At 35.4% G+C, this 26,256-nt stretch overlaps 1 protein-coding gene across 1 annotated transcript; it reads right to left on the reverse strand.

The window, feature by feature from the left end:
* Positions 1 to 495: 495 nt before the first annotated feature.
* LOC133523842 (uncharacterized) lies at positions 496 to 4,258 on the reverse strand. Its single transcript, XM_061859590.1, has one exon. It carries the CDS (start codon positions 4,057 to 4,059, stop codon positions 3,121 to 3,123), a length of 939 nt encoding a protein of 312 aa, XP_061715574.1. The 5' UTR covers positions 4,060 to 4,258; the 3' UTR covers positions 496 to 3,120.
* Between the last annotated feature and the right edge of the window lie 21,998 nt (positions 4,259 to 26,256).

A 26,256-nucleotide genomic window follows, 5' to 3' on the forward strand; every position in this document is an offset into this window, starting at 1 on the left:
CTTATTTTTTTTTTTTCTAATGCAATTAATATATATCGGTGCTTACGTAGTTTGAAAATGTTTTTTTTTTTTTTTGTTATATAGGTAGGCGGTTGTAAATTTGAGTTTAACTTGAAGAGTATTTCATTTGTAATATGTTTTAGAGTATATTGTATAGTAAAGCGGGTAAGCCTACTTATATTATTTTGTTATCATTTTGTATATATTTAGGTGTTTGATTAATTTATATATATATTTGTAATTACTAAATACACGGGGCAACATTTTCAATTATGTGGGATTTAAGGTGTTTTTTGAAACTGGCCATAGACTTAACATCTTTAATGTCTCTCGGTAAATTATTGTACAACTTCACACCTTCAAAGGTAATACTTTTCTTCCCGTAATTGGTTCTAGGTGGTCGCGAAACTAAATGATCTGCATTCCGTAGTTGGATTTTTTGGATTTGGGTTTTCTTTTTGAAGTTAATATTTGTGTGGATATCCTTATTTAGTATTTTACGTACCAGTATACATGTGTTGTAGATATATGCTTGTGTTATGCTAAATATTTTTGTATTTTTATAAAGTGTCTCAGAAGGAGTTAGGTAGTTATAATTAAATAAAGTTTTAATTAATTTATTTTGGGCAGTTTGTATTTTTTTTAAATGTATTTTGGCCGCGGCCCCCCATATCTCTATAAGATAATCAATGTGTGGCTTAATTAATGTATTATATATCATATATCTTACTTTGTGCGGTAGACACTGTGCTACACTTCGGAGTGCCCCAGTTAATGATGATAATTTTGACTTTATTTTCTGAACATGTGGTTCCCACGTGAGCTTGCTATCGAGTATTAAGCCTAGATATTTTTCGGAAGTTTTTTTTGTAATTGATTTAGAATTTAAGGTGGGATCTGTAAAGGCTTCTATCTTTTTGTTTTTCGCAGCGAAGATGATGTAATTTGTCTTATCAATATTAATAGTTAGTAAATTATGCAAAAACCAAGTGTTAAGTAACTGTAGATCGTTTTGAACATCAGTTATAATTTCGGAAATGGAAGAGCCGTGATAAAAAATACTGGTATCATCAGCGTAGAGTGTTAAATCTCCTTTGAGGCCAATATTCTGTATGTCATTTATGTATATTAAAAATAAAAGTGGCCCCAAAATGGAACCTTGAGGAACACCGTAGATAATGGGTCTGTGGCTACTTTGCTGATCATTAATTTTTACTATTTGAAAACGATTTGATAGATAAGATTTAAGAACTTCATAAGCTTTGCCAGTCACTCCTATACTAGTTAATTTATGTAGTAGTATTTGATGGCTCACCGTATCGAAGGCTTTCTTTAAATCAATAAAGACGCCTAATACGATTTTCTTTTGGTCAATATTATTTTTTATTCGTGTGACGAGGTCAATTGTAGCAGAAAGGGTATTTGACTTTTGCCTGAACCCATATTGTTTTGGAGATAGAATTTGGTTTAAAGTTAGGAATTTATTTAGACGATTGTAAATTACTTTTTCGTAAACTTTTGATAGAACTGGGAGCACAGAAATGGGCCTATAGTTACCCGGATCCAATTTACTTCCGGACTTATAAATTGGTGTAACTTTGGCAATTTTAAGATTCTCGGGGAAAATACCCTGATCAAAACATTTATTTATGCAATTGGTAAGTTCATCTATTATAAGTAATTTTATAGATTTAATTGATTTAGTGGTTATTCCGTCTATGCCAGAGCTACAGTTTAATTTTAAGTTTTTAATTATGTTATCCACTTCATCCGGAGTAACTGGATCAAATATGCGTATCTCATTGACATTTGTGACTTGAGGACACTCATGTGCGTGGTACATTACAGGTATTTTATTTGCTAAGTCTGATCCTATCATAGAGAAATATAGATTAAAATGGTCACATATTTCTGCACTATCAGTAACAATTTTTGAATTGATTTCAAGTCTCGTAGGTGATGTTACGTCCTTGACTTTATTAATGGAGAGACTATTTATTAAATTCCACATCTTCGCGGGTTTTTTTACACATGCAATGAAGGTTTTAAGGTAGTACGTAGTTTTTGATTTTTGTATGATTTCTTTTACGGATTTTATCTCCTTTTTCAGATCTTCATCTATGTTCATGAGAGTTGGGTTGGATTTTTTCAGCTGCCACAGTTTGTTTCGTTTATTTATTGCATCTATAACACCTTTGTTAATCCATTCTTGCCTAGGTTGGTTTAAATACTTGTATTTTTTAATTTTACACTTCGATAAACAGATTAAAATCTTTTTTTCCAGGTTTTCATACGTGTCTTCTGTATTATCCTCGCGTAAAGACTTGTAAGTCGCATATAATTTATTGTAGTCTACTGCTTCATATTGTATTTGTCTTGTAGGACGTGACTGATATTTTTTCACCTCTATGAAAATCTGTTTATGATCAGCCATGGCTGAATCTATGATAGCTAGATGGAAGTCATTTTGCTTAAGACTTGAACATACATGGTCTAATATGGTCTTCGTTGTGTGTGTCTCCCGTGTGCAAAATTCATGGTTAATCTTATTCAGAATTTGAATATCGTTTTCTTTAAGGACTTGCTTATAATTGTGAGTCGTTGTGTTAGATTTCAATAGGTCATAATTGAAGTCTCCAAAGATTAGGACTCTCTTTCTTCTCTGAAGTTGGAGCGCATATTCATCCAAAAAATCATTTGAATTGGTTCGTTCAGGTTTGTACACAATTCCAACATCCAAAGAATACTTGTTTATGTGTACCCAAAGAAAGTGGTTATCATTAACACAGCGCTCCTCTATGAGATGATGGGTCAGAGATTCGTGGACGAAGATGGAAACGCCGCCCCCTCTTGAATTGCTTCTGAAATTATAGTAGTGACAATAACCGGGCATCTGAAGTCTGCGTCCTTCATCCTCGTCCTTGATCCATGTTTCGGACAATGCGATGATATGAATAGTACATTGGAAAGATTGGAGAATGCATTTTAACTCGTCAAATTTTCCTGGTTTGATTATGCTGCGTACGTTAGCATAAAAACATTTGATTGATCTATTGGTGGTGTTAATTTCGGAATATGTATGGGCAATTTGATATGAGACATTACCGTCATTGGACGGGCTTAAGATTTGGCTTCCGTCGCTGTGGAGTTTTTTGGCTGAGACTTTATTATTTTAGGTACCCCTTTTTCGTACTTGATAAGTAAGTTGCACTCTCCATTTTCAGTTCGCTGTTGTAGTTCCTGCTGCAGTTTTTTTAGGACTTCTCGCTGGTAAGGTGTCTGGTCCGAGTAGATTTTTATATTATTTAGCTTTACATTCTTTTTGTTACGGAGCAATTGTTTTGCTACATTTTCTGATGTAAAACAAACTTTTATGACTCTATTTTTATTAGGCTGATATTTGCCTAATCTGAATATTTGTTGAGGGTCCGGGCAGTCGTTAAGAACCATTTTAGTAATTTTCAATACCTCTTGTGTGTCGTGTTCTAGTCGTTCTGCGGCGTTCTCAGCAGTAGATTCTATTATGCCAGCTATAACGATATTTTTATTTCGTATGTTTCGTTCTTGACATTCGTTGATTAGTTTATCGTAAGATTCGTAGGTTATTGGCGTTTGGTTAGTACATCCAGGTGAGGATGACTTTAGTAAGTTGATATCACTTTCCAGGAGCTTAATTCTCTCTTCTGTGGCTTCCGTTGAAGCGACTAAGCGTTGCACATCCGTTCGCAGCTTGTCTTGTTCTGTGCTCATAGTAGCCATATTGTTGCTGATGGTGTTTACCTGGCTTTTTATATCGGTAATATCCTGACGGAGCTTACTTATATTTTCTGATTGTGTGCTACTAGTTGTCCTCATAAATATCATCATTTCTGCAATTTCTTTTCTAAGATCAGATAGCTCGTTTACGATCTGGTCATTATCAGTATGCAGCTTACGTTTATTTCGGAACGTAATTTGAGGGTTATCATTGTCCGTAGCTAAGGCACTTAAGTTCGGTTGAGAACCGCCGGATCCGTCGTTTATGCCGCCTCCACTTGGCGAGCGAACGAGCCGCGACATTGTACATCCGTGGCGCTGTTTACCTGTTTGAGCGCAGTGGTGCAGGCGCACAGTCAAAAGGATGTATGTATACAACACTCGTTAAACAGATTTGAATGCACTGTACACTACTGTTATAGTTGAAATTTGCATGTCATGCGTAAATGATTTTTAATATAACTTTGGAACACGTCTACACTGTACGCTTGCGCAGCGCACATTTTTTTAATTGTCATAACACTTATGTATAAAATTGTAAGTCATAAAAATCTTTGCTCAGAATTATTCCTGAGCATAACTGGGGTTTGGACATAAATGAGTTATGTCATAATTTTTATAGTCATAAATTTAATTCGCATAAAATTTTAGGTTAAGTTCGTTAGGTATGCACAAAAAAATATATGACAACTGCTATGTATGTCATTAAATATTATGGCTAAAAATGTATGACACAGTATAATATGACTTTTAATTTGTATGCGAAATGATGTTTATGCCTTAAACTTTTATGCAACCCAATATGGACCCATCGCGCATCGTGGGACCATCGAGCTGACTGATAACGGACGTAGGAGGTGGCCTGTATTAGGAGCTCTGGTAGGCTTGAGTCGGTCAGGACCGAAGAACTAAAAGGAATGAAATCCCGCCACGGACCGAAAGGAACTAGTTCATCTTAAGGGCTCTTAATCGGTCTCGGTCCTTTAGTTCAGTAGTCGGTACGTCGGTAGCTAGTAACAAATCGGTCGGGAGCGAATAATCGGAATGAGTCAAGGTCAAGAAAGTCGCTCTCTCACGCTCTCGCTCTGTTTATTTGCGAGCGAGAGCAAGATACATACCTAGTCATCCTCATTCAGATCTCGAGATTTGCTCCTGAACTAAAGGAACTAAAGAAACTAAAAGAGCGAACTAGTTCGTTTGACCGATTGACCGAGATCGGAGCGCTCTTTGTAAAGACCGAGCGGGCACAACTCTAAGCTCAGGAATAAAGTTGGTTGCCGGTTTAGTTCTTGATGAGTATTTATTTAGTAGCTTATTGAACGGTAAAGTACAGTCGTCAATAAAACTTATTCCTTTTGAGATAAGGAGATAACGAAACTCTAAAATAGATCCTGTATTTAATTTTCAAGGTACCTACTTCTTATCTTCTATTTTCTATATTTGTCTTCGGCCTACACCTAAACAAAGGCCTAATTTGGGGTATCCGTCATTAAAGCCCATTCACCTCCATCATTACCTACCTTCCAATCTGAGCCATTTTTAGAATTAGCTTACGTGTCTACTAATTACTTGGAAAACACTAATCCCATTAAACAACCTACCTTAATTAGGTAAAGACACGGTGCTTTCAAGATTAGCCAATCTCTTAGCGAATCAAATTGAAATCTGAGTAGAGTAAAATAGAATTTGAAACCTATGCAAAATGGATTAAGTGGTGATTTTTACCCGGAATTGACACATTATTGCTTTTGACTTTAAGCTCCATATATTTTTTCTTTTCCTATGGGGTTCGTTGAGATATGAATTCAGGGACAGGTTTCTGTTTCATAATTTATGATTACCATTCAGACTGTAAATACAAATCCAATTTCACACTTAAAATTAAATAGAGAATATATCTCAACATACTTTACAGTTTTAATAACGAAAGCCAACAAAACAAGCAGTAAAATAAATGCCCTGTTCCTGAAGCGGCATTTGAACTGAAAATATTTTATGTTGGTTTGATATTTATAACAATTATGTTGCTCAGAAATTAACATTAATATTGGGAGTATGACTTAATTTTTACAGATTCTTAAATAGTTTTTTTTAATTATAAAAAAATAGGAACAATGAACTTAATCTTGTACATATTGTCCATCGTGCTCTATGACCTTGCGCCATCTATCAGGCAGCATACGGATGCCGTCGCGAAAGAAACTTGCAGGTTTCGAGGCGATAAAGTCATCGACGAATTTACGCACATCATCCAGCGTTTTGAACTGTTTATCCTTTAAGTCGTGCTGCATTGACCGGAACAAATGAAAATCAGATGGGGCCAAGTCTGGCGAATATGCCGCGTGCGGGAGAACTTCCCATCCCAAATCCAAGAGGGTCTTTTGAGTCGCGCGAGCAACGTGAGGTCGAGCGTTGTCATGCAGCAGTATGACTTGCCGGCTTCCTTGCCCAGTAAATGGCCTTTTCTGATCCAGCTGTTCGCTCAATTTGTTCAATTGTCGACTGTAGCGTTCCGCTGTCACCGTCTGACCAGTTTCCAGTAGTTCATAATAAAGCACACCCTTCATGTCCCACCAGATACACAAAAGAACTTTCTTCAAATGGCTGTCCGGTTTCGGCGTCGATGTAGAGGGTTGCCCGGGATCTACCCACGACTTTTTACGTTTGGGATTCTCGTAAAAAATATATTTCTCATCACCCGTCACAATTTTCCACAAGAAGTCTTTTTTTTGTTCTCGGGCAAGCAGTGAAAGACACGTGTTCATACGTTGACCTAGGTTGTGTTCGGTCAACACATGTGGGACCCAACGTCCAAGCTTATGAATTTTTCCCATTTGATGCAAACGCTTGGAAATAGCTGTTTGGGTGACTCCTAATTGAGCTGCAAGCTCTTTTTGCGTTTGGGTTGAGTCCTCATCTAGTAAACCTTGCAATTCCGCATCTTCAAACTTTCGAGGCTACCCAGGACGCGGCTGGTCACTAAGATCGAAATTACCACTTCTAAAACGTTTGTACCAATAATTACATGTTTCATAAGATACAATGTCGTCACCAAGAACACTACAAATTGATTCCCGCGCTTGAGAAGCATTTTTTGCATGTTGGAATTCGTATAAAATGCAGTGCCGAATGTGCTGTTTATCAGTTGCCATCGTAAACTTAACTATTCTGAGATTATTCTTTATTCATTCATAACAATAAAATATTGTGTTGAACATAACTTAAAATTAAAAATAAAACATTACATTATATTAAAGAAATTAAAGCTTAATTAGTGATCCCAAGATGATGATATTAATTAAAAGTATTGAAGAATATATGCATAATATTAACTGAAATTTGTATCATGTCAATAAGATTTAAATATCAACCAAGCAAATAAAATATCAATAAAAATAAAAATAAAAAATGTTAGAAATTTAAAATTTAATAACTAAGATATGTCAACAATAAATAATAATATCGTCACTTTGGTATCCACTTTGGTATTGGTATTTGGTATTTGGTATCGTCAATTTGGGTGGAGAGGTTATGTAACGTGTATCGACTTGTCGTTTGGTGTTTTACACTCTTGTGTCCGATCTTTACAAAATCACAAAAGACCGCGAAATATTTCTGTTTTAAATATAGTTTTAAGCTCTAAGAAAAAATCTGTAAAAATTAAGTCATACACCTAATATTAAAACATGCAAAACTCAAATAACACTAACTGTTGAAAACAATATTAACAAATTGGCAAGTATGCTGAAATATACTAACTAATCAATATAATTATTAGCTGTACATTTTATTGCAGAAACAAACTGCTGTAATGATAATTGGAATATATCAATATCAGAAAATTTTTCATTATAAGTTCTACACGCTCTAGCTAAAAACTTATTTCTTGCATATGTAGTACGACCAAAGCTAATTGCAAATAGGCTTGTGGAGCGAGTTCGCCGATCAGTACCCCTAGTGTAAGTTTTTTCAATAGCGAAACGTGACGTTGCCCTGTTTTTTACCTGCTCCTCGAGAAACATAACATTGCTTCCTTGGCGCTAGCTAGCCGTGCGCTCGCATTACCAGTGCAAGCGAGGTCTTCGAATACGTATCTTTGTTTCGGATCGCAGTGTCACAAGTTAAGCTGGTTTGAGAGCGTTTAGTCGCCTACCTTAGACGCACCAATAGAGATCAGACAGCTATTCTGTTAGAATTCTGTATTAGTTCATAATGAATCTTATTCCGTGCTCAATAGAGTAGTAATTCAATAAACGCTACCTATGCGGCTTGACCATTTTTTCATAGTGGCACGCGCCTTTGCGGTTTTTAAACAATAGATAAGACGATAATCCGTAGAAGCTCACGGAGAAAAATAGAAACTATACGTTTGTATTTTATTTTGTGCAAGAAAGATTAAATAAATTAATAAATCTGCAAATCATATGTTCACCGCATATCACGTCATCAAGATGGTATTTTAAATAAATAAAATAAATAATAATAAATAAATATTATAGGACATTATTACACAAATTGACTAAGTCCCACAGTAAGCTCAATAAAGGTTGTGTTTTAAAATTCCAAATGCCGCTTCGGTGTCACACGAGAAATATTGTAGCTTACGTTTCCTCTCTAATTAAGTTGTGCTACATTTCAAGGAACACGATACAATTAAGCCTTTACGATAAAAAATCTTGTGATGGCTATTTGTCGTACAGAGTGGGCAAATAAGAAGTAATATATATTTCGTTTTTAAATTTTAACTATATTAAGTTTAAATATTATTAAGTTTTTTTATATATTTTATATATATATATATATATATATATTTCGGGTTGGCAAATATATGAGGAATATAATGTCTGACTATGTCCACCACTATGCAGGCAAATGTGAGCCCTAATCATCGCAATTTTCGCCATATTTCCGCACATTTTCGGGCGTTATCATAGTAAATTTGTATCGGATGGCCTGTTTTAAGTTAAAACAGTTAAGTTAAGACAGGCCATCCGACACAAATTTACTAAGATAACGCCCGAAAATGTGCGGAAATATGGTGAAAATTGCGATGATTAGGGCTCACATTTGCCTGCATAGTGGTGGACATAGTCAGACATTATATTCCTCATATATTTGCAAACCCGAAATAATATATAAAAAAAAACTTAATAATATTTGAACTTAATATAGTTAAAATTTAAGCAGATGAAATTTAAACAGTTAAAACTTTTAACTGTTTAAATTTCATCCGCTTGTTAGACCCATAGAAATAATTCAGGACCTACAAAATTTGGGAACTTTGGGTGCCAATCACTGTCACTGTTTCTCGAAATTAATCGAGCAAACAACGTGTTGTAACACAAACATTTAAAATAGTACATTACGATACAAGTGCGAAAAATAGGAAATTCGAAACGAGTGGCGATAAATTAAAACACGACCGAAGGGAGTGTTTTAAATCGACACGAGTTGCGAATTACCTATTCGCACATGTATCGTACAACGTTTTACAGTACATATGGCCCTTTAAATGTTCGACACAGTAACGTAATATGCTACTTCTCGCACTAGTGCTATAAAGTAGCCCCATATGTGCTGTAAAAATACTTGCTGCTTCAGGTAGACATTTGCCAGAAATTATCTTCCGTATATAATTGCCAACCCTGGATAATATATTAATGAAAAATATTTAATATTTTGTGCAATTAATATAGTTATACCCTGGCACCGTCCCATATTCCAGGCACCAAAGTTGACGCTGGTGCGGCCGCATCCTCGGCCGAAAGCCTCAAGCGTCGCAAGTATGTCAACCTCGGCAGTAGTTACATATTTGCGGCGTTTGGGGTTGAAACCCTAGGGCCGTGGGGGCCTAGCGCGCGCCGCCTCTATAAGGAGTTAGCAAAACGCCTCATAGAGGCTTCGGGTGACCAGAGGGGTGGCCTGTACTTCGCCCAGCGGATAAGCATTGCTATCCAGAGGGGCAATGCAGCCAGCCTTCTGGGCACCCTGCCAAGCGGTCTCGATCTGGGACAAATTTTTTATTTATAAGTTTTTAATTGTTTTTGTGTTTATTATAATTAAAATTTTAAAAACAAAGTGTAAAATACCTCTTATTTGCCCACCCTGTAGTTAATAATATAACTACGACATCGATGACGATTGCAGAAGCATAACTGTTATATTCGCTTATTTGTATTTTAATTTATGGGACAATAGTTTTAAAATAATTTTATAATTGTATTCTAATTTTAAGTAACCTAATGTTTTTAACTGAATATTTTATACTTTAAATGTTTTGTTCAGATTTTTGGTATATTTGTTTTCTTTTTATAAATGACAATAATGTTAAAATATTACAAAATGTGTATACCGTTTTAATTTATTTTTTTTGCTTTTTTACATTTTAATTGATTGTATTGGACATATGTTGTTTTAAATAAACGGATTTCTTATTATTACTATTATTTCCTTTTAAAATGAATTCAGTTAAATTCAAATTGTTTATTTCAACTACAATGCCCATAGATAATGCAGAAAATAACAATATATACGAATTGCGTCCCACGCAAGAGCTATTGAAATAATTACCAGTTTAATACGTTAAAGAATAAAATCATTCATCTAATCCCAGTTCTGACTGTTATATAGATCGTATCATTCACGAAGACGCGTACCTTAACTCGTATTATAATGTTATTAAAGGTTAAATTTGACAAATCAGTGCGTCATCGTAGATGATACGGACTTATGCGTGGTGAGTACAAAACGGTTTTGTTGCAACATTACAGTGGCGGCCGCAGTGGCAGGATCGCCATGTAAGGTGTGGCGTCAATGATACAACGGTTGCTGTCTAAATACGAATATATTCTAATAAATAACGCGTACATGCTATTATATATTACAGCTACGTACATGTGGAGGTGAGGTATAGTACACACACTACTAGTGTTGAGTTGCTCACTCGTGAGGCACCTCATTTGTACCACTCATTTTGTTAAATTGTCGCAGAACTTCACACCGCATAAATGTCATACATCACTCCTCAATTAATTTTACTCATTTACTCGCGCGCATCACACACAGCTCTTACCACTCAAACCATTCAAACACTTCAAATTTTAAAAAAACTCTCAGCCTTTCAAACTCACTCGCGTTCCTCACAACTCGCAAGAGAGTCGCGAGGCGCTCGGTGCTCGCCGACATTCAAATGAAGAAATGAGTCATTGACGTCATCGTATTCATCGCTTACACTATCAACTGCCCAACTACAAACCTTATTGCAAGGACAAAAGGTCCACCGAGAAATGCGTTGTGTTTGTACCATTCACTCGCCTCACTGTGACATCCCCTCAAAAATCCTTTCAAAATGAAACAATGAATTAGATTTACCGAAAGAGGGAGTGAGACAGACACGCGCCGTGCTTCAATAACACCTCATCGAAAATACGTTAAAAATGAAACACGAAAGAAAACAAGCGTAAGCGTCCGCAAGCTTACATACATATTACGCTATTTTGATCCTAGCATTGCTAAGTTACTTGTCAAAAGCGAAAAATCTAAGTCATCAAAGAACCTACCGAAGAAAGTTTTTTCTCTCTGTCGCACTTGTAATTTCATACGTAAGTGCGACAGCAAAGCATAACTTCGTGGTTCGCGTTGTTCTCCATATTTGTTAGCTATTATTGTACTAACGCGAATACCAGTATAACCTGACCTCAAGACTCATATTGCTGGTGTCATGTATAATCTGAATCAATTAGACTGGACTTTGAAATGGTTACTTGATAAGCGATTGAAATGCCAACCAAGTCTCACTGGGCATTTACGAAGCTTGCTTAGAAACAGTTATCGCTTAAGAGACCAAAATATTATTTAAATTATTGAAATATAATATAGTGGCGTACACAAAATATGATATTTTACATTAGTTTATTAATAAAAAAGTAAATATAATTTGTATAGGTGAAATAAACATGTACATTTTAACGATTTGAATTTGTAATACTTTTTGTTAACGTGCTTCGTATACTATTTCGATCATTTATGATTTTGACATATTTATAGTACGAGAAACTCGGAAAAGTTGTTCGTAATAATCGTAATCTTTAGTTGTGTTTTATAAATAGTGATCAGTGACCATTCTTATAATTATGCCAAATTAACAATATATTAACATTGTTTTCGCGATAAAATATACCTGTGGGTCTTTCTTTGTGTCTTTTGCATACAAAAATCAAGTGTATATTACACGCCGGTGGCATTACCGCGCGAACGTTATTGAGGCTTTCGTTTGTTATCATATTACAATGATATTATTACTGATAAATTATGAGGTGGTAAGTTAGTAATTTCTATATAATAATGGTACAAAAAATATTGGATTTGTTCTCCTTAGTTTGTTAGGTAGTTTATGGTTAGTATTTATTTCAATATATGAATGTTAAACTTAAAATGATATCAAGTAGCAAGGATTGATACTGAACAATCTAACAATAAAAATAATAAACTGCTAAATTAGAACAAGTTTCATAAAAGCATCAAATTAAGTTGCAATAGGATGTATGTACTTTAACTCCTTAGTTTGATTCTTAAATGTATGTCTTCTGTTGTTAAAGTTCTGTTTTAAACCTCCAGAATTGCACTCCAATTAAATATTAAAAAGGAAGTTTAGCAATGCCTAAATATGTATTTACATTAAATATGGTTTGCTGCCGTTGGAGTTGATGGAATAGTCGATGCTGCAAAACTTACTTACTTACTCATACAAACTCATTTTAAATTGATGTCCTACCCATCACTACACACTACAGTAACGTCGCAATAGTAAATAGTACCTTTTTACTGCAGTTGTAGAAGATATCCTAATGTTACCTTTAAGTCGACCACGACTCACGTTTAGAAAATGTTTTCCTTGTTTATTTTCATTTTCTAAATTGCAAAAGCAACTCACACTAAAAATAAACAAAAAAAAAATCAGAGACGACATTTTGTGTTACGGAAATGAAATTTGCTTCGCGAATTAGGAACATTAAATGAACGCATTTTGCACAATAATCCGATTTGCTTACAGTATTTTTCGAGCTAGAATTAAAATAAATGACACGGGAAAACTTCAGACTGCTTTTCAATTTTCTGACTTACTCCTTTTTTTTGGAAACGTGATTGGTTAGAAAATTCATAACTTAACTTTATTAAAGCCGAAGGTGTTTTTATCCTTTTAAATTTTGCGTTTTTGGTTTTAGAATTATCTTTTATTTCTATATAGAGATCAAAACTCGAATTGAATTGAAAAAATACTAGTACGTGGGGAGTTACAATGTTAAGAAATAATGCCTTTTTGAAACTGTAGTTAATTATTTATTTATTTAAATATTAATGTAGGCAACAAGGCATTTGTTACAAATACCAGTCTAGGTACGTATTACCTAACTTAAAAAATAAACACTATTTATTTAGGCGACATTGTCGCCTAAATAAATAGTGTTTATTTTTTAAGTTAGGTAATACGTACCTAGACTGGTACGACATGGTATCTACTAAGTCTAAATGGGGGCATTTAATATTTGTTTAAATTGTTAGACGACCACGCATGAAATTCGATTTATGAAAATATTCCCTAATTTTATATCAAGTAAATCTGTTGTGACCTGATTTCCGGCAGACAGTCAGTGCTTCACTGAGCTGTGACTCTTTTGTCCTTTTTCAACGCACACAGTATGTAGGTACATAATTATATTTCTTATTATTTATGTATGTGTGCTTATTTCAATTTTTCTGTCTCCCTTTTTATTAGGGTTCCGTAGCCAAATGGCAAAAAACGGAACCCTTATAGATTCGTCATGTCCGTCTGTCTGTCCGATTCTGTCACAGCCACTTTTTTCCGAAACTATAAAAGCTATACTGTTCAAACTTGGTAAGTAGATGTATTCTATGAACCGCATTATGATGTTTACACAAAAATAGAAAAAAAAACAATAAATTTAAGGGGGTTCCCCATACTTAGAACTGAAACTCAAAAAATCTTTTTTCATCAAACCCATACGTGTGGGGTATCTATGGATAGGTCTTTAAAAATTATATTGAGGTTTCTAATATAATTTTTTTCTAAACTGAATAGTTTGCGCGAGAGACACTTCCAAAGTGGTAAAAAGTGTGTCCCCCCCCCCCCCCCCGTAACTTCTAAAATAACAGAATGAAAAATCTAAAAAAAATATATGATATACATTACCATGCAAACTTCCACCGAAAATTGGTTTGAACCAGATCTAGTAAGTAGTTTTTTTTAATACGTCATAAATGGTACGGAACCCTTCATGGGCGAGTCCGACTCGCACTTGGCCGCTTTTAGCCATTTTTAATGTAAGTAATTTTTTTGTTTGTCTAATAATTTGTGTTTTTCGTTATGGTGATTATATTGTGCGTTTTGCAGCTTTCAAATCTATTTTCGTTGAACCGCTTTCAAGAAAAATGCTTAAAAGACACACTACATTAAAATTTTACTTATTCAACTCGATCTCAGAACCTTGCTTGCTTGTCTAAAGCACTTAACGCAAGCTCGATCCGAGAACCAAGGAATAAATAACTACCTAGGTACTTTAATGTTTCCCTTCGCTAATACCCGTAAAATACACGGCGGGTTCAATAAAAACGGCGAATTTCGTGTGGAAATGGTGTCTAACGTTCTTTGCTCTTCAACGTGTAAGCCGATTATTTTGACAGCTAACAGTTTTATTCGTGATTTCCATAAACCTTACAACCCATTCAAAGACATTTTCTATTTAAATAAGAATCTTATGTATCTTGAGTCGATAAGTTTATTTTTAATACAGCTGCTCAAAAAGTGCTACTTTACGTAGGTAGCTGTACAGCGTACGGAAAGTTGGATTTCGCGAACTAGTGCTTTTTACTTTTCCACTTGTTCCAATTCATGACTACTTACTGATGAGTGTTAATGTTAGTTTCCTTTAAAAGTCGTTATCAACATAAAAACCTACTGTTAATGTAAAAATAATAAATATAAGCATACTCGTATTGTATATTTTCTTACTTACCTCTTCATAATTATAACACGTTTATTTTTTAATAATGAAAAACCGTTCCCAATAAGTTGTCTGAATGGAACGGAATAGCTGCCGAAACGCCTGTCAAAGCAGAGGCGTTTTGTCTTACTGCAAGAATATTTTAAGTTTCCAAATGCAACATTCGATATTGTTTTCATACAATTTAAATATACGATTCACAAATAATCGTAAATAACGATACTTAGGTAATAATAATATAATATATTATATTTACAATTGTTTCTGTCTTATGGAACATGCATAAAAAAGTACTTGTTATTTTTCTTATTTTTTCGCAACTGTATTAAAAAACGTCGTTCGATACACGTGAGGAAATGTCATACTTTCCGCACTAGCATCGAAATGTACTATTTTATTACAAGCTTTTATTTACATGTATGCATGTTAGTTTGTTAGTGTGATCGAAATGAATATTATAGTTGAGTTGGGAGCCCATACATAGAAAGTACGCAATTATAGTACCCTCACAGTTATGCCCCTTAGTTTTATTTCTGTCGATTTTTAAGGTAGTTCGACTAGGTTACCCCAAAGCTTAAACCTCACTACATAGATGGCGCCACTATTGCAAATTTTTGTTGGACCCATGGCTCAAAAGTTAGAGGGGTGTGATACATTTTTTGTCAAAATGGCTGTTGGAGACACATATTTATTTTGAAAGACCTAAGATAGACCCAACGATACCTGACACCATTGGGTTAAAACGACATAAAAAGATTTTGTATGGGATACCTTAAAAATATTGTAGTTTTGTTTTACCGTTCTGTCAAGCATGATTTATCTATCTATGCGAAATTGCAGCTTTCTAGCACAAACGATCACGGAGCAAAGCCGCGGACGAACAGACAGACGGACATGGCGAAACTATAAGGGTTCCTAGTTGACTACGGAACCCTAAAAACTTGAAAAAGAGCACAGTTAAGATCTTAAGTCTTAAGAACATGAGTCTAGTCTATCTTCAATTTGCATAGAATGATTGTCAAGAATTTGTTTGTGGCGAATAAGGTCCGACTTTCAATCTCGACGGTAATGAAATTACTGAGAGCTGTGGGTATTGGATTTATGTAAATTTTTCACTTGGGACTAAATTTAGAACGCCTTTTGAAGGATTAAAGGGTTAAATGGATATTTTAATTAGCTATCGAGTTGATAAAACGCTTTTACGGTTTGAAAATAGGCTATCTAAGTAATCTTTTCTCGGATCCCTTTGTTTGACATAGTTATTGAAAGTCATGATAATGTACTGATTGTCAGATTATCATTAGTCATTATTCTGAAACCGTTAACTTTTCAGGATTTTCATAAGGTTGTCCTATAGGTTAGGTTAGATTTGTTTTATGGCAATCCTGAAACGTTACGGGTTTCTGAGAAAAGCCAAATTATAACTAACGAAAATGCGGACAAACAATACATTATGACTTAAAACTTTATGGGAAACAATAAAGACCCCTTACTTCTTCTTCCTTAAGGTATCTATGTATATAATATAGCCTAATTTCTAACTATTAGCAAATTATATGCACTCTAAAATGGGTTCCAGAGTGCCTATAATATCGATTAGTTCAGGCCAAAAGGTTTATTTAGACCAATTAGTATAAGAACACTGAATTAGTGTTTTTAAAAGACTAGTCTTAAGACTTTGAAACCTTAAAGACTCGCAAACCTTGAAGGTTCAAGCTTTGAAGACTTAAGCGTTGAAGGTTTGAGCTCTAAACGGTTCAGAACCTTAACGACTCAAGCTTTTTACGAGGTCTTAAGAGTAAGTTTTTAAGACTCGGGCCTCATAGAGAGCTCAAGCTTTAAAAACTCGGGCCTATTGAAAGCTCAAGCCCCCCCCAAACCTCGAAGGCCTGAGTTGAGCCTTAAGAGCTCAAACAATAAGCGTTCTAGGCAGAAAGTATTATTGTTTTTTTTTTTTTATATAGAATATTTTGAACTTAACTACGTTGCCACTTTGTAGTCATGTCTGAGTGTAGTGATTAACAGATCACAAAAAGTCACTCATAAAATTCATCTGCAGTCGAAATAAATCTTTAATTTCACATTTAGAGCTATTGTTTATCCACTCTAATTGATATTTTACAAACAAAAATGTGATAGTCCAAATATATTTTTTTTCTTTTTTCCCCTATTTCACAAAAATATATGTATATAATATTTTCAAATTCTAATGACTTCAGGATTACGCTGTTTAAATCGTTCGGGTTCCTCACGGGCACCTTGTATAACTATCAACTATGGCATAGATTGATCTAATTTGTTAGAAGCTTTTAAGACTTAAATGCTCCAAACCTTATAGACTTAAACCTTCAAAACTTAGTAGGCTTTAAAGCTTGAGGCCTAAAGACTCGAGGTTTCTGTGATCGTAAGCAGCAACGCGAACTTATTAATTTGAGGCTTATAAGGTCGAGGCTTTGAGGTTCAAGGTTTCTAGACTCAGCAGTCGCGACTCGAGTCTTGTAGTTTACGCCTCGAAGCTTAAATTCACAACACTACACTGAATACAAAATTACTAATCAATTTGAGGTTAAACAATCACGAGTGTATTACCATGGAAAATTCCATTTATTTTATGTATTGTCATGGAAAATTACATTTATTTTATTTTATTACTATGAAGAATTTGAATTTATCAAGAACATTAACGATAATCCGAGGCTCGCACGGACGAAGAAAATCATTTCGAAGCTAATCCGAGTCAGAAAAAGTACCAACAAAATTCTGAGTGTATTATGTTTGTCCAAATTTAATGCACTAAATTGGGAATAGTTCAGAAAACCACTAACAATATATGGACACTGGTTCGAAATAAAGATTGTATTAGCAGTCGTGAATTGGAAGTTAACCTTAGTGTGTAACAGATGTCAGACACAGAAAACGTTGGAATTCGCAATTCAAAAACAACTGAAAAGCTAATTCATTAAATTAGTAAACAGAGTTCCATTCCAGCAACATTTGAATTACAGTTCATTTAACAGTAATTTAATTTTAACGTTAAATCTAATTGTTAACGGGTGTTTGTTGTTGTTTTCTGTTGTTTCATTGTTACGCGTGTATGAGCAAGAAGGCTTTAAAAAAGACCACATTTTATACAGTTAAGCGCTGGTGGCCTAGCGGGAAGAGCGAGTGACTTGCAATCCGGAGGTCGCGGGTTCAAACCCCGGCTCGTACCAATGAGTTGGAACTTATGTAGGCAATATCATTTGATATTTACTAGTCGCTATTAAATTTGGTAAAGGAAAACATTGTGAGGAAACCGGACTAATCCCAATAAGGCCTAGTTTACCCTCTGGGTTGCAAAGTCAGATGGCAGTCGCTTTAGTAAAAAGTAGTACCCACGCCATTTCTTAGGATTAGTTGCCAAGCGGACCTCAGGTTCCCATGAGCCGTGACAAAATGCCGTGACTACGCAAGGATGATGATGATGATGATCAGCTTGGGTGAAAGTGCTACCCGTATGTCCGGATATTCTCTTTTGCAGAACGCAATTAATAACCGTTTCTCGTGAAATTTCATCTATCCTATTGTAGACAATTTGTGTATACCTGTATGGAATGAAGTTCGCGCAAAAAGCAATTAACAGAAAATCCAGATCATTTCTGAATCCCCGCTCTATCAGTAATTTGATTGTAGGAGCTTTAATCTCGGCATTTACATTTAGTTTGGTTGGAAACACGGGTTTTGTACTAGAAATATCGCCAATTTAATACATATTTATGTTTTCACCTATTTACTCATGCCTACAAGAGAAACATTGTTTTCACCTATCATGCTCCTAAGTAAAACTAAGTTTGTGTTTAAGACACCTGTAAGCGGCATAGATTTGTTTCATATAGGTACTCTAGTGCTTACAGTAAAATCATCTATCACGACCCTTATTGCCTTGGCAATAAAGCATACAATCTGCACTGTTTCTGCTGGCGGGCGCTCCCCTCCCGCGCAGCCGTGCGTGGACCCGAGTACTCATTCCTTTAGTTTTGAATAAATACAGCAAAATCATTTTAAATATTTGATATTTCTATAGATTTTAATCGCAATCGTTGTGTAAAGCAGAGCATATAACTCGGGCAATACAGACTATACAAAAATAAAACTACACCAAACTAAACTAAATCAAAAAACGTCCCTGCGGCAAGGTCCCGAAGATGCTGGCTGCGTTACCCCGCTGACCTGCCAGACTGACGCATTGAGCGAGGTAACAACTACTTAAATTATTATCTTATGGATGGTTGGGAAAAAGTTGTTTTACGTATTTTTTTATACTACGTCGGTGGCAAACAAGCATACGGCCCGCCTGAAGGTAAGCCGTTTCCGTAGCCTATGTACGCCTGCAACTCCAGATATTTTTTTTACTACTACTTTTATTAAAAAATTATACAGTATACGACTCTGTGATGCGTAGAATTAATTAATAATGGGGTAACTGTTACTGATTAAGGGCGTCTCACAAAAGTATTCATAGTACTCATACGGTAGAGGTCGCCTCACGTGGAAATTAAATGATTTACCAATATTGAATACGTGTTTTGCTCAAAGCGGCATATTTTTCTTGTAAATTTTTTTAAATCTTCTTCTTCTTATGTCAATGCCGTCGATGGTTTCAGATTGTGCGGGAGGGACCAGAAGGAGGCGTCATTTATCGCCCCATCTGCCGCATCACGGAGGTCCTGCTCAGAGCAGGCATGAGGGCACGCTGGACAAGATAGCATGTGCTCCATCATTTGTAAAGCCGTCCCATATGGACATTGAGCTTAGAGCCACTTCAACATGTTCTTGCTACGGTTACGGCAAACCTCGGAACGCAATCTCAGACTTTTCTTAAATTAAAAAAGTTGACAAAGCTGTGCTCCAGACATTGACCTGAGGTATATTGCCACTTGACTGATTTTATTTTACGTGCGAACTTTATTCAGGCATTCGGTGGTTCGGTGAACTTTTGTTTTTATAGACCACGTCCCTGTGTAATTTCAATTGTTTACAGAGGGCAGGTTAGTCCAACGCTAAAGGGAACTTGTTCATAATTCAAAATTCAAAAAATAAGTTTTGGTCGAGATAATACGTCTTTTCCCTGACTTTTTTTTTCTTTACTTTATTATACTACTTTCATATAGTAAATATTTAGACCTTTATAAATGCCGCCTTAATAAACAGCATTCTGGAAAAATCGGGTCTTTTGTCGGGTATTTTGACTATTGAGAGTCTATAGGAGCACGATTCAAATTTAATAATTTGTTACTGTTTTGACTTCATTTTGATACGATCTTTCAACCGCTCAAACTGATTGGTGCATAAAAAATGAAGTGAAATTCGTGCATGAGAGGCGTGCCAATCACCAAGACGATCGTCAAGGTCTTATCAAAACCTGTTCAAAGCGTAACATGAATCAATAAATTTAGTTCTCCAGCTAAGCGGATAATTCGGATTTACACAACAAATTATTGTTACGTTCTCAAAGTCAAAACTAAACTGTACCCCTAGTGTAAATAAATTCGATTTCGAAACGTGACGTACGCGTTTGCGTTTAGTCTCATTTTGTATTGGATTTAGAAAGAGCGCGCCAAGCGGGACGTTTTGGAAACTCAAAATCCTATACAAAATGAGAATTTATTTTTACACTAGGGGTACTGGTCTATACATAAGTTCGATTCAACAAGCAATAGAAACATACGAGCCAGTGCTTTCCATCGGTGTCCCAAAGTTACGGCTATTTTATCGTTCTGCCGTTTGGAAACTCGGAATAAGCTTTAAATAAATCTTGGAAAGTTGGCCTTGAACGTAGTTTTAAGGTTAGCTATAAATTCTCCATGTACAGTCAAGTGTAAAAATATGTATCGAAAGAATTGAATTACAAAATATGCAAATTGAATATAGTTAATTACGAGATTATTTTATTACATTAAATTAAAATTGTATAAAAATTATAAGTTGTTTTTTATAGCAAACATTGATTAGTTCAGTAACAATGAATAAGGATCAAAAATGGGTGCATTTTTGAACGTTTCGAACGGTATTATATTTCCAATGTTTCATGAAAGTAATATGTAAATATAAATATTCTATCTTTCATTTATTTGCTAATTTTAGTGTTTTTATAGCTTAAAAAAAGTGATAACCGAGCCTCGGAAGTTTTTGCTTATAAAGAACAAAATTTCATACGTCTCGGCTCGGACCCGTTCTATATCGTTAGTCATTATTTAATCGTTAGAATTTACATCAAAGTCGAATTCAGTGGTCAAAATCGTTACTAAAGTTGGTAAACTGGTGAGAAAATAGGTGTTCATACGCAGTTTGGTGAAACGATTTAAGTACCCAAGTACCAGTTTTAACCATTTTAGCATAATTAGCTACATACTACTGCTATATAAACCTCTATATGAGCCCAATATCATCAACGTAACTAAATCCCACAGACTTCGCGGGCTCGGTCACCTAGAATGGGGGAGGATCGGGTAGTCAAGGAAGCGTACTTGGGGCGACCAGCCGGCCGTCGACCGATCGGGCGCCCCAGGTACCGCTGGTGTGATGTCGTGGAGGCGGACCTGCGTCGGTTGAATGCCAAGTCATGGCAGGAAACCGCACTGGATCGGGACAGGTGGCGTTCTCTCGTTTCGGAGGCCAAGATTATTTTTGGATCGCTGAGCCAAAGCAGTTAGTTACTACCGCTATATAAACTCAGTGTGAATACTAAATCTTTCGAGTATTTCTAGCCGCAATAAGTATTATGTTAGCTACACATTACCACTAGGTACAAAACGCTGGAAACTTTCTTAAAACTTACAGCCACAAGTTCCAACGTGAATGCTGTTTGAGTAGCTCGAGTCACAATTAGCGCTGCTCAAACACGCCAACCGCTCCCATATTCAAGTTACAGCCCAAGTTATAAGCTAAAAGTGAGGTAAAAAAACTGATCTGGCTGGTGATAATGATAAACCATCCTTGGCCACACGTGGAAAAATACTGATTATTGTTGTTTTTGTGGACATGCGTTTATAATATGTGAATATGAGGGCGCGAATATTAAAGATGGTTTATCTTAAGCACTATTTCTCTAGTTTTTCTCCTTTTTTCACCTATTAGGATCAAAAGAGCTCGTGATTCTGAGTAGGAACTGCATAAAATTTCCCAAAAAAAAAAATGTATTGTACAGTCGACATCATACATTATATCAAAGACATTCCTTTGTAATAAGGCAAAAAATGGAAACATTATGTTTGATGTCGACTGTACAAAGTTAAAATTGCCAAATATGTATGTATATTCAGTTTCTGTTTTGCCCTATAGTTGACTGGTAGAGAATGCCTTAAGGCATTGAGTCGGCCATTTGTACTTATTTTTATTATGCAATAAAGTTGAAATAAATAAATAAATAATGTAGAGACGTCTTTTTTTAAGCTATTAGAGAATTTTTCTGCGTAGTTCGATCCTTTCCATTTAATGCTGACTGTACACACTTGATTGACAGTTATTGTTCTACCAACATCGGCTCCCGCTTCCGCTTATACATCACGTCCCATCATGTCCCATGTTTACAGATCCTACTATACTATTCGAGTATAAAGTTACATTTTAATCACCTCCGACTGACGTCATATTTCATCGTTTTTCCCAGCGTGATTTGACTGTACTGCTTCAGGCGTTTGATTGATTGATGAAGATTGTGGGCTATTCTCACTTCGGTAAGTAATGCTTTAGGATTGGAACAAGGAGGTCGATTCTAATTTAACAATTTGTTATGGTTTTAAACTCGTTTTGATACGACTTTGACGATCGTCTTGGTGATTGGCGCGCACCAATGAGCGTGGGCGATCTTCAAGGTCGTATTAAAATAAGATCAGACTTGAAACAAAATTGTTAAATCTACATTTTGCTTCATGAAGTGTTATTGCATGTTTATTAACTATTTTACTCTTATCAGTTCAGTTCTAAAATGACAATCGAATGTCAGTTTTACTCATTAAATATTATGTATGCCGTTTGCTTGTTTGCCACCGACGTAGTATAAAAAAAATTTAGCTGCTAAATTTCTTATGCCTAAAAGTCAAATAATGTTTTTGTTCTTTCTATCGTATGAATGGTAAATTTATAAGGAAATATCACGTTTAGCTCATAGAGGACTTAAAAGACGTTCGCGTGAGTTTTGGTTGTCAACTGACGATGTGATGATGTGAATGTGGCCTTCCGACACTTAGAATGATTTTTGTAATTCTTAGATTGGTATAATTAGGTAATTATTGACATTTGTATTTATATTTTTTTATTTTGTTATAGTTGTGTTATTTATTTTTATTTTAATATTTACCTTCAGCAAGGCCTATTCATCTGTGTGAGATGTTTTAAGCCTAAGTTTTAAGTATTTACCTTATTGTGTTGTTATTGGTATTACCGAGGTATAGGTGCAATTCAACTTGTAAAGTACTACGATTCGATCAGCCCAGTTACACCCTTAAAGCTTACATAATGTTTGTACCTATCTTTAATTTACGCGAGTAGTGGTGGTAATAATTGTGGGCGCAACTGAAATATTCGGGCGCGCTCCCGTACTAAATTAGTACGATAGCGTTTATATGTTGCGACCTCGATTGTCTTCGATGTCCTCCGTCTTATAGTTCAGGTGATCTTTGTATAAGATTTCACTGCTGGACTGCCAAAGACAAAGATCTCCACAACGCTGCTGTCATCCAACGATCGATATAGTAATGCCACATTTTTGGGGGATATATTTGGCTGCGTCCTCGAGTTCACAATTGTCACTTAAAAACCTTTCTGCCCCAGCAGTCATCGGTTACAAGAGCTACCAGCTCCGATACATAAGCCTGACAACTTTCCAAGTTACATCGCCAATCTTAAAGTTATAACTGTTATAAGGCAATGATGATAGTTTTCCCTGCAGGCTTTAGCGAAATACAGCCTTGCAAACTTTCCCACTGGACTTCATTGCCTATAAATTGGCAAATTTACATTTTGCGCGATCCTGGGCATGAAATGCATTATGAAATTGTGCTCGTTCACGATAGGCCCGGCCCGCAGCGGAACAAGGACAGATGTCTGATTAAAATAGCTTGTCAACTATGGAACAAATCAATTTTTTGGTCTGTGACCCTAAGAGATGACCAAATAAGACTAGATTTTCAAAATTGCATATACACGAGAAATATGGATGGATGCCGCTGAGGCCAGGGAACCTAGCCAAGATGGCAAACGTTCATACATCGAAAAACGCCAAACGGAAGGAAAAAATGTATCGGGATGACAGATTGTACAAAAAGTCACGTGACTATTTCCATTCATTATTCAAGTTTCGATTGGCGTTTTTTATCAACGGTTGTAATCTTGTCTAGACTCACTGGACAGCCTAGGAATCTAAAAATTATGGCGTCGGGCGCGAACACTGAAGACGCACGTTCTAACTCTGCCCCGCACTTTAATTGCCCCAAGTGATGTCTGATTTTTTCCAGAAGTAATTAAGTTATTTCGGACGATATATTGTTCATAGCCTCAATGCAATTCCACGCTATACTGAGCATAATTTGGCGGGCACTGGGCGTATAAGTTTTACGCGTTAACCAAGAGCCATGAAAAAAATCACACGAAAACAATTTCAAAGCCAAATCTTAAGATTATAAGTTGGCTCGATAGAAAAAAAAAAACACAAAACTATGTCTAATTTTCATTAAAAAAAAACATAAACATTAACATAAAACATATTTATTTCTCTTTACAAATTCAAGTTGACGCTTAGACATAACAATAAAGAACTATCCTACAGTACAGAATTTGAAAGAACAGGGTTTGAACCTTCCAGTTGGCCTGGTTCCTACAATAGGCGAGGCCTGTCCCGTAGGAAACCAGCCTACATCCGAGTTTCACAATTTGGCGCGAATTGATACAAAAAGTGATAGGAGCGTATTTTACTTTTTCCGTTGTATATCGTTACCCTGCATGCTGCATACACAAACAGTATAGATTAAGCGTAAAATAGCTAGTAATATAGCCGAGGAATGCGACGAATTTTAAACAGAAGTATATTTCAGAATTTTAAACAGTAGGTATATATGTAGGTAGGTATGTAGGTATAGTTTTGGCCCAAGACTGATTAATTTCAAACATAAACACAGACGTTAGTACTAGCACCCAAAATAAAGGGTTAAGTATAGATTTCCTGGTACTTACTGACTGACAAATTGTGTTTGCCAGAATATAGCTACGTATTGTATTGTTAATTATCTCGCATCAGCAGCTGTTAATTTTGTACCGTTCCTGCTGACCGCTGGTACTACGCTGTGCACGCCTATTAATTAGTACATCCCCACATGTTTTCAATTCATTAACTGCCATAAGCGAAAACGTTTAGCTTGTCCGCTAAATATATAGGTTTAGCAAACAGTGTAGGGTGCGGTAAGAGCAAGGCTCATGTTGCCTTAGGTACCAAACAGCTAGTTTACCTACTAACTAATTTTGTAGAATTCACGGTAATTTCAAACAGGTTTTCTGAAGTTTTTATATCAATTTTATTAGCAATTGTCCTAGTAGTTAACATCTCTCTCATTTCGCAAAAAACCGGGAACTCTAAAAAATAGGACAGCAAATACAATTACAGTACATATGGTGCTACTTTACCGCACTAGTGCGAAAATTAGCATATTACGTTACTATGTCGAACATTTAAAGGGACATATGTACTGTAAAACGTTGTACGATACATGTGCGAATAGGTATTACAGCATTAAGTAATAGTACATTACGATACAAGTGCGAAAAATAGGAAATTCGAAACGAGTGGCGATAAATTAAAACACGACCGAAGGGAGTGTTGTAAATCGACACGAGTTGCGAATTACTTATTCGCACATGTATCGTACAACGTTTTACAGTACATATGGTCCTTTTAATGTTCGACACAGTAACGTAATATGCTAATTTTCGCACTAGTGCGGTAAAGTAGCACCATATGTACTGTAAATATTTTTACGACTGAACGCCGTAAAAAAATAAAAAAATCTTTATTTCAGACAAACAAATGTATCCATAGTGTTAATAAATCAAGCAAATAAATAAAATGACGCTCATACGCTTTTAAAAGTTCTGAAAAGTTATCAAATTCATTTAAATCCTCACTTTCATTCATTTCACTTACACTTTAATTAATTTAAATTGCTATTTTCATACAAAGTGACGATTTATAAATATATTTCAAGGAGAAGCATGTGAGCTAGAAACTAGTTCAAAGCATCACTTATTGCTTAGCTACTAGCGCGAATTGAAGAGGCCCCTGAGAGTTGGCACATGCGAAGTTACCCACTTAGCTTAGTTCCATAAATTACTTAGCTACGTTGTAGCAAGGAGATATATATTTTTGGAGATATATTTTTAATATCTTCTTAATTTAATAATTTGAATTGTTTTGTCTTTTAGCCAATTTTACCATTGTTTCTAGTCGGAA

Source organism: Cydia pomonella, chromosome 12 (assembly GCF_033807575.1).
Source record: "Cydia pomonella isolate Wapato2018A chromosome 12, ilCydPomo1, whole genome shotgun sequence".
Taxonomy (NCBI): domain Eukaryota; kingdom Metazoa; phylum Arthropoda; class Insecta; order Lepidoptera; family Tortricidae; genus Cydia; species Cydia pomonella.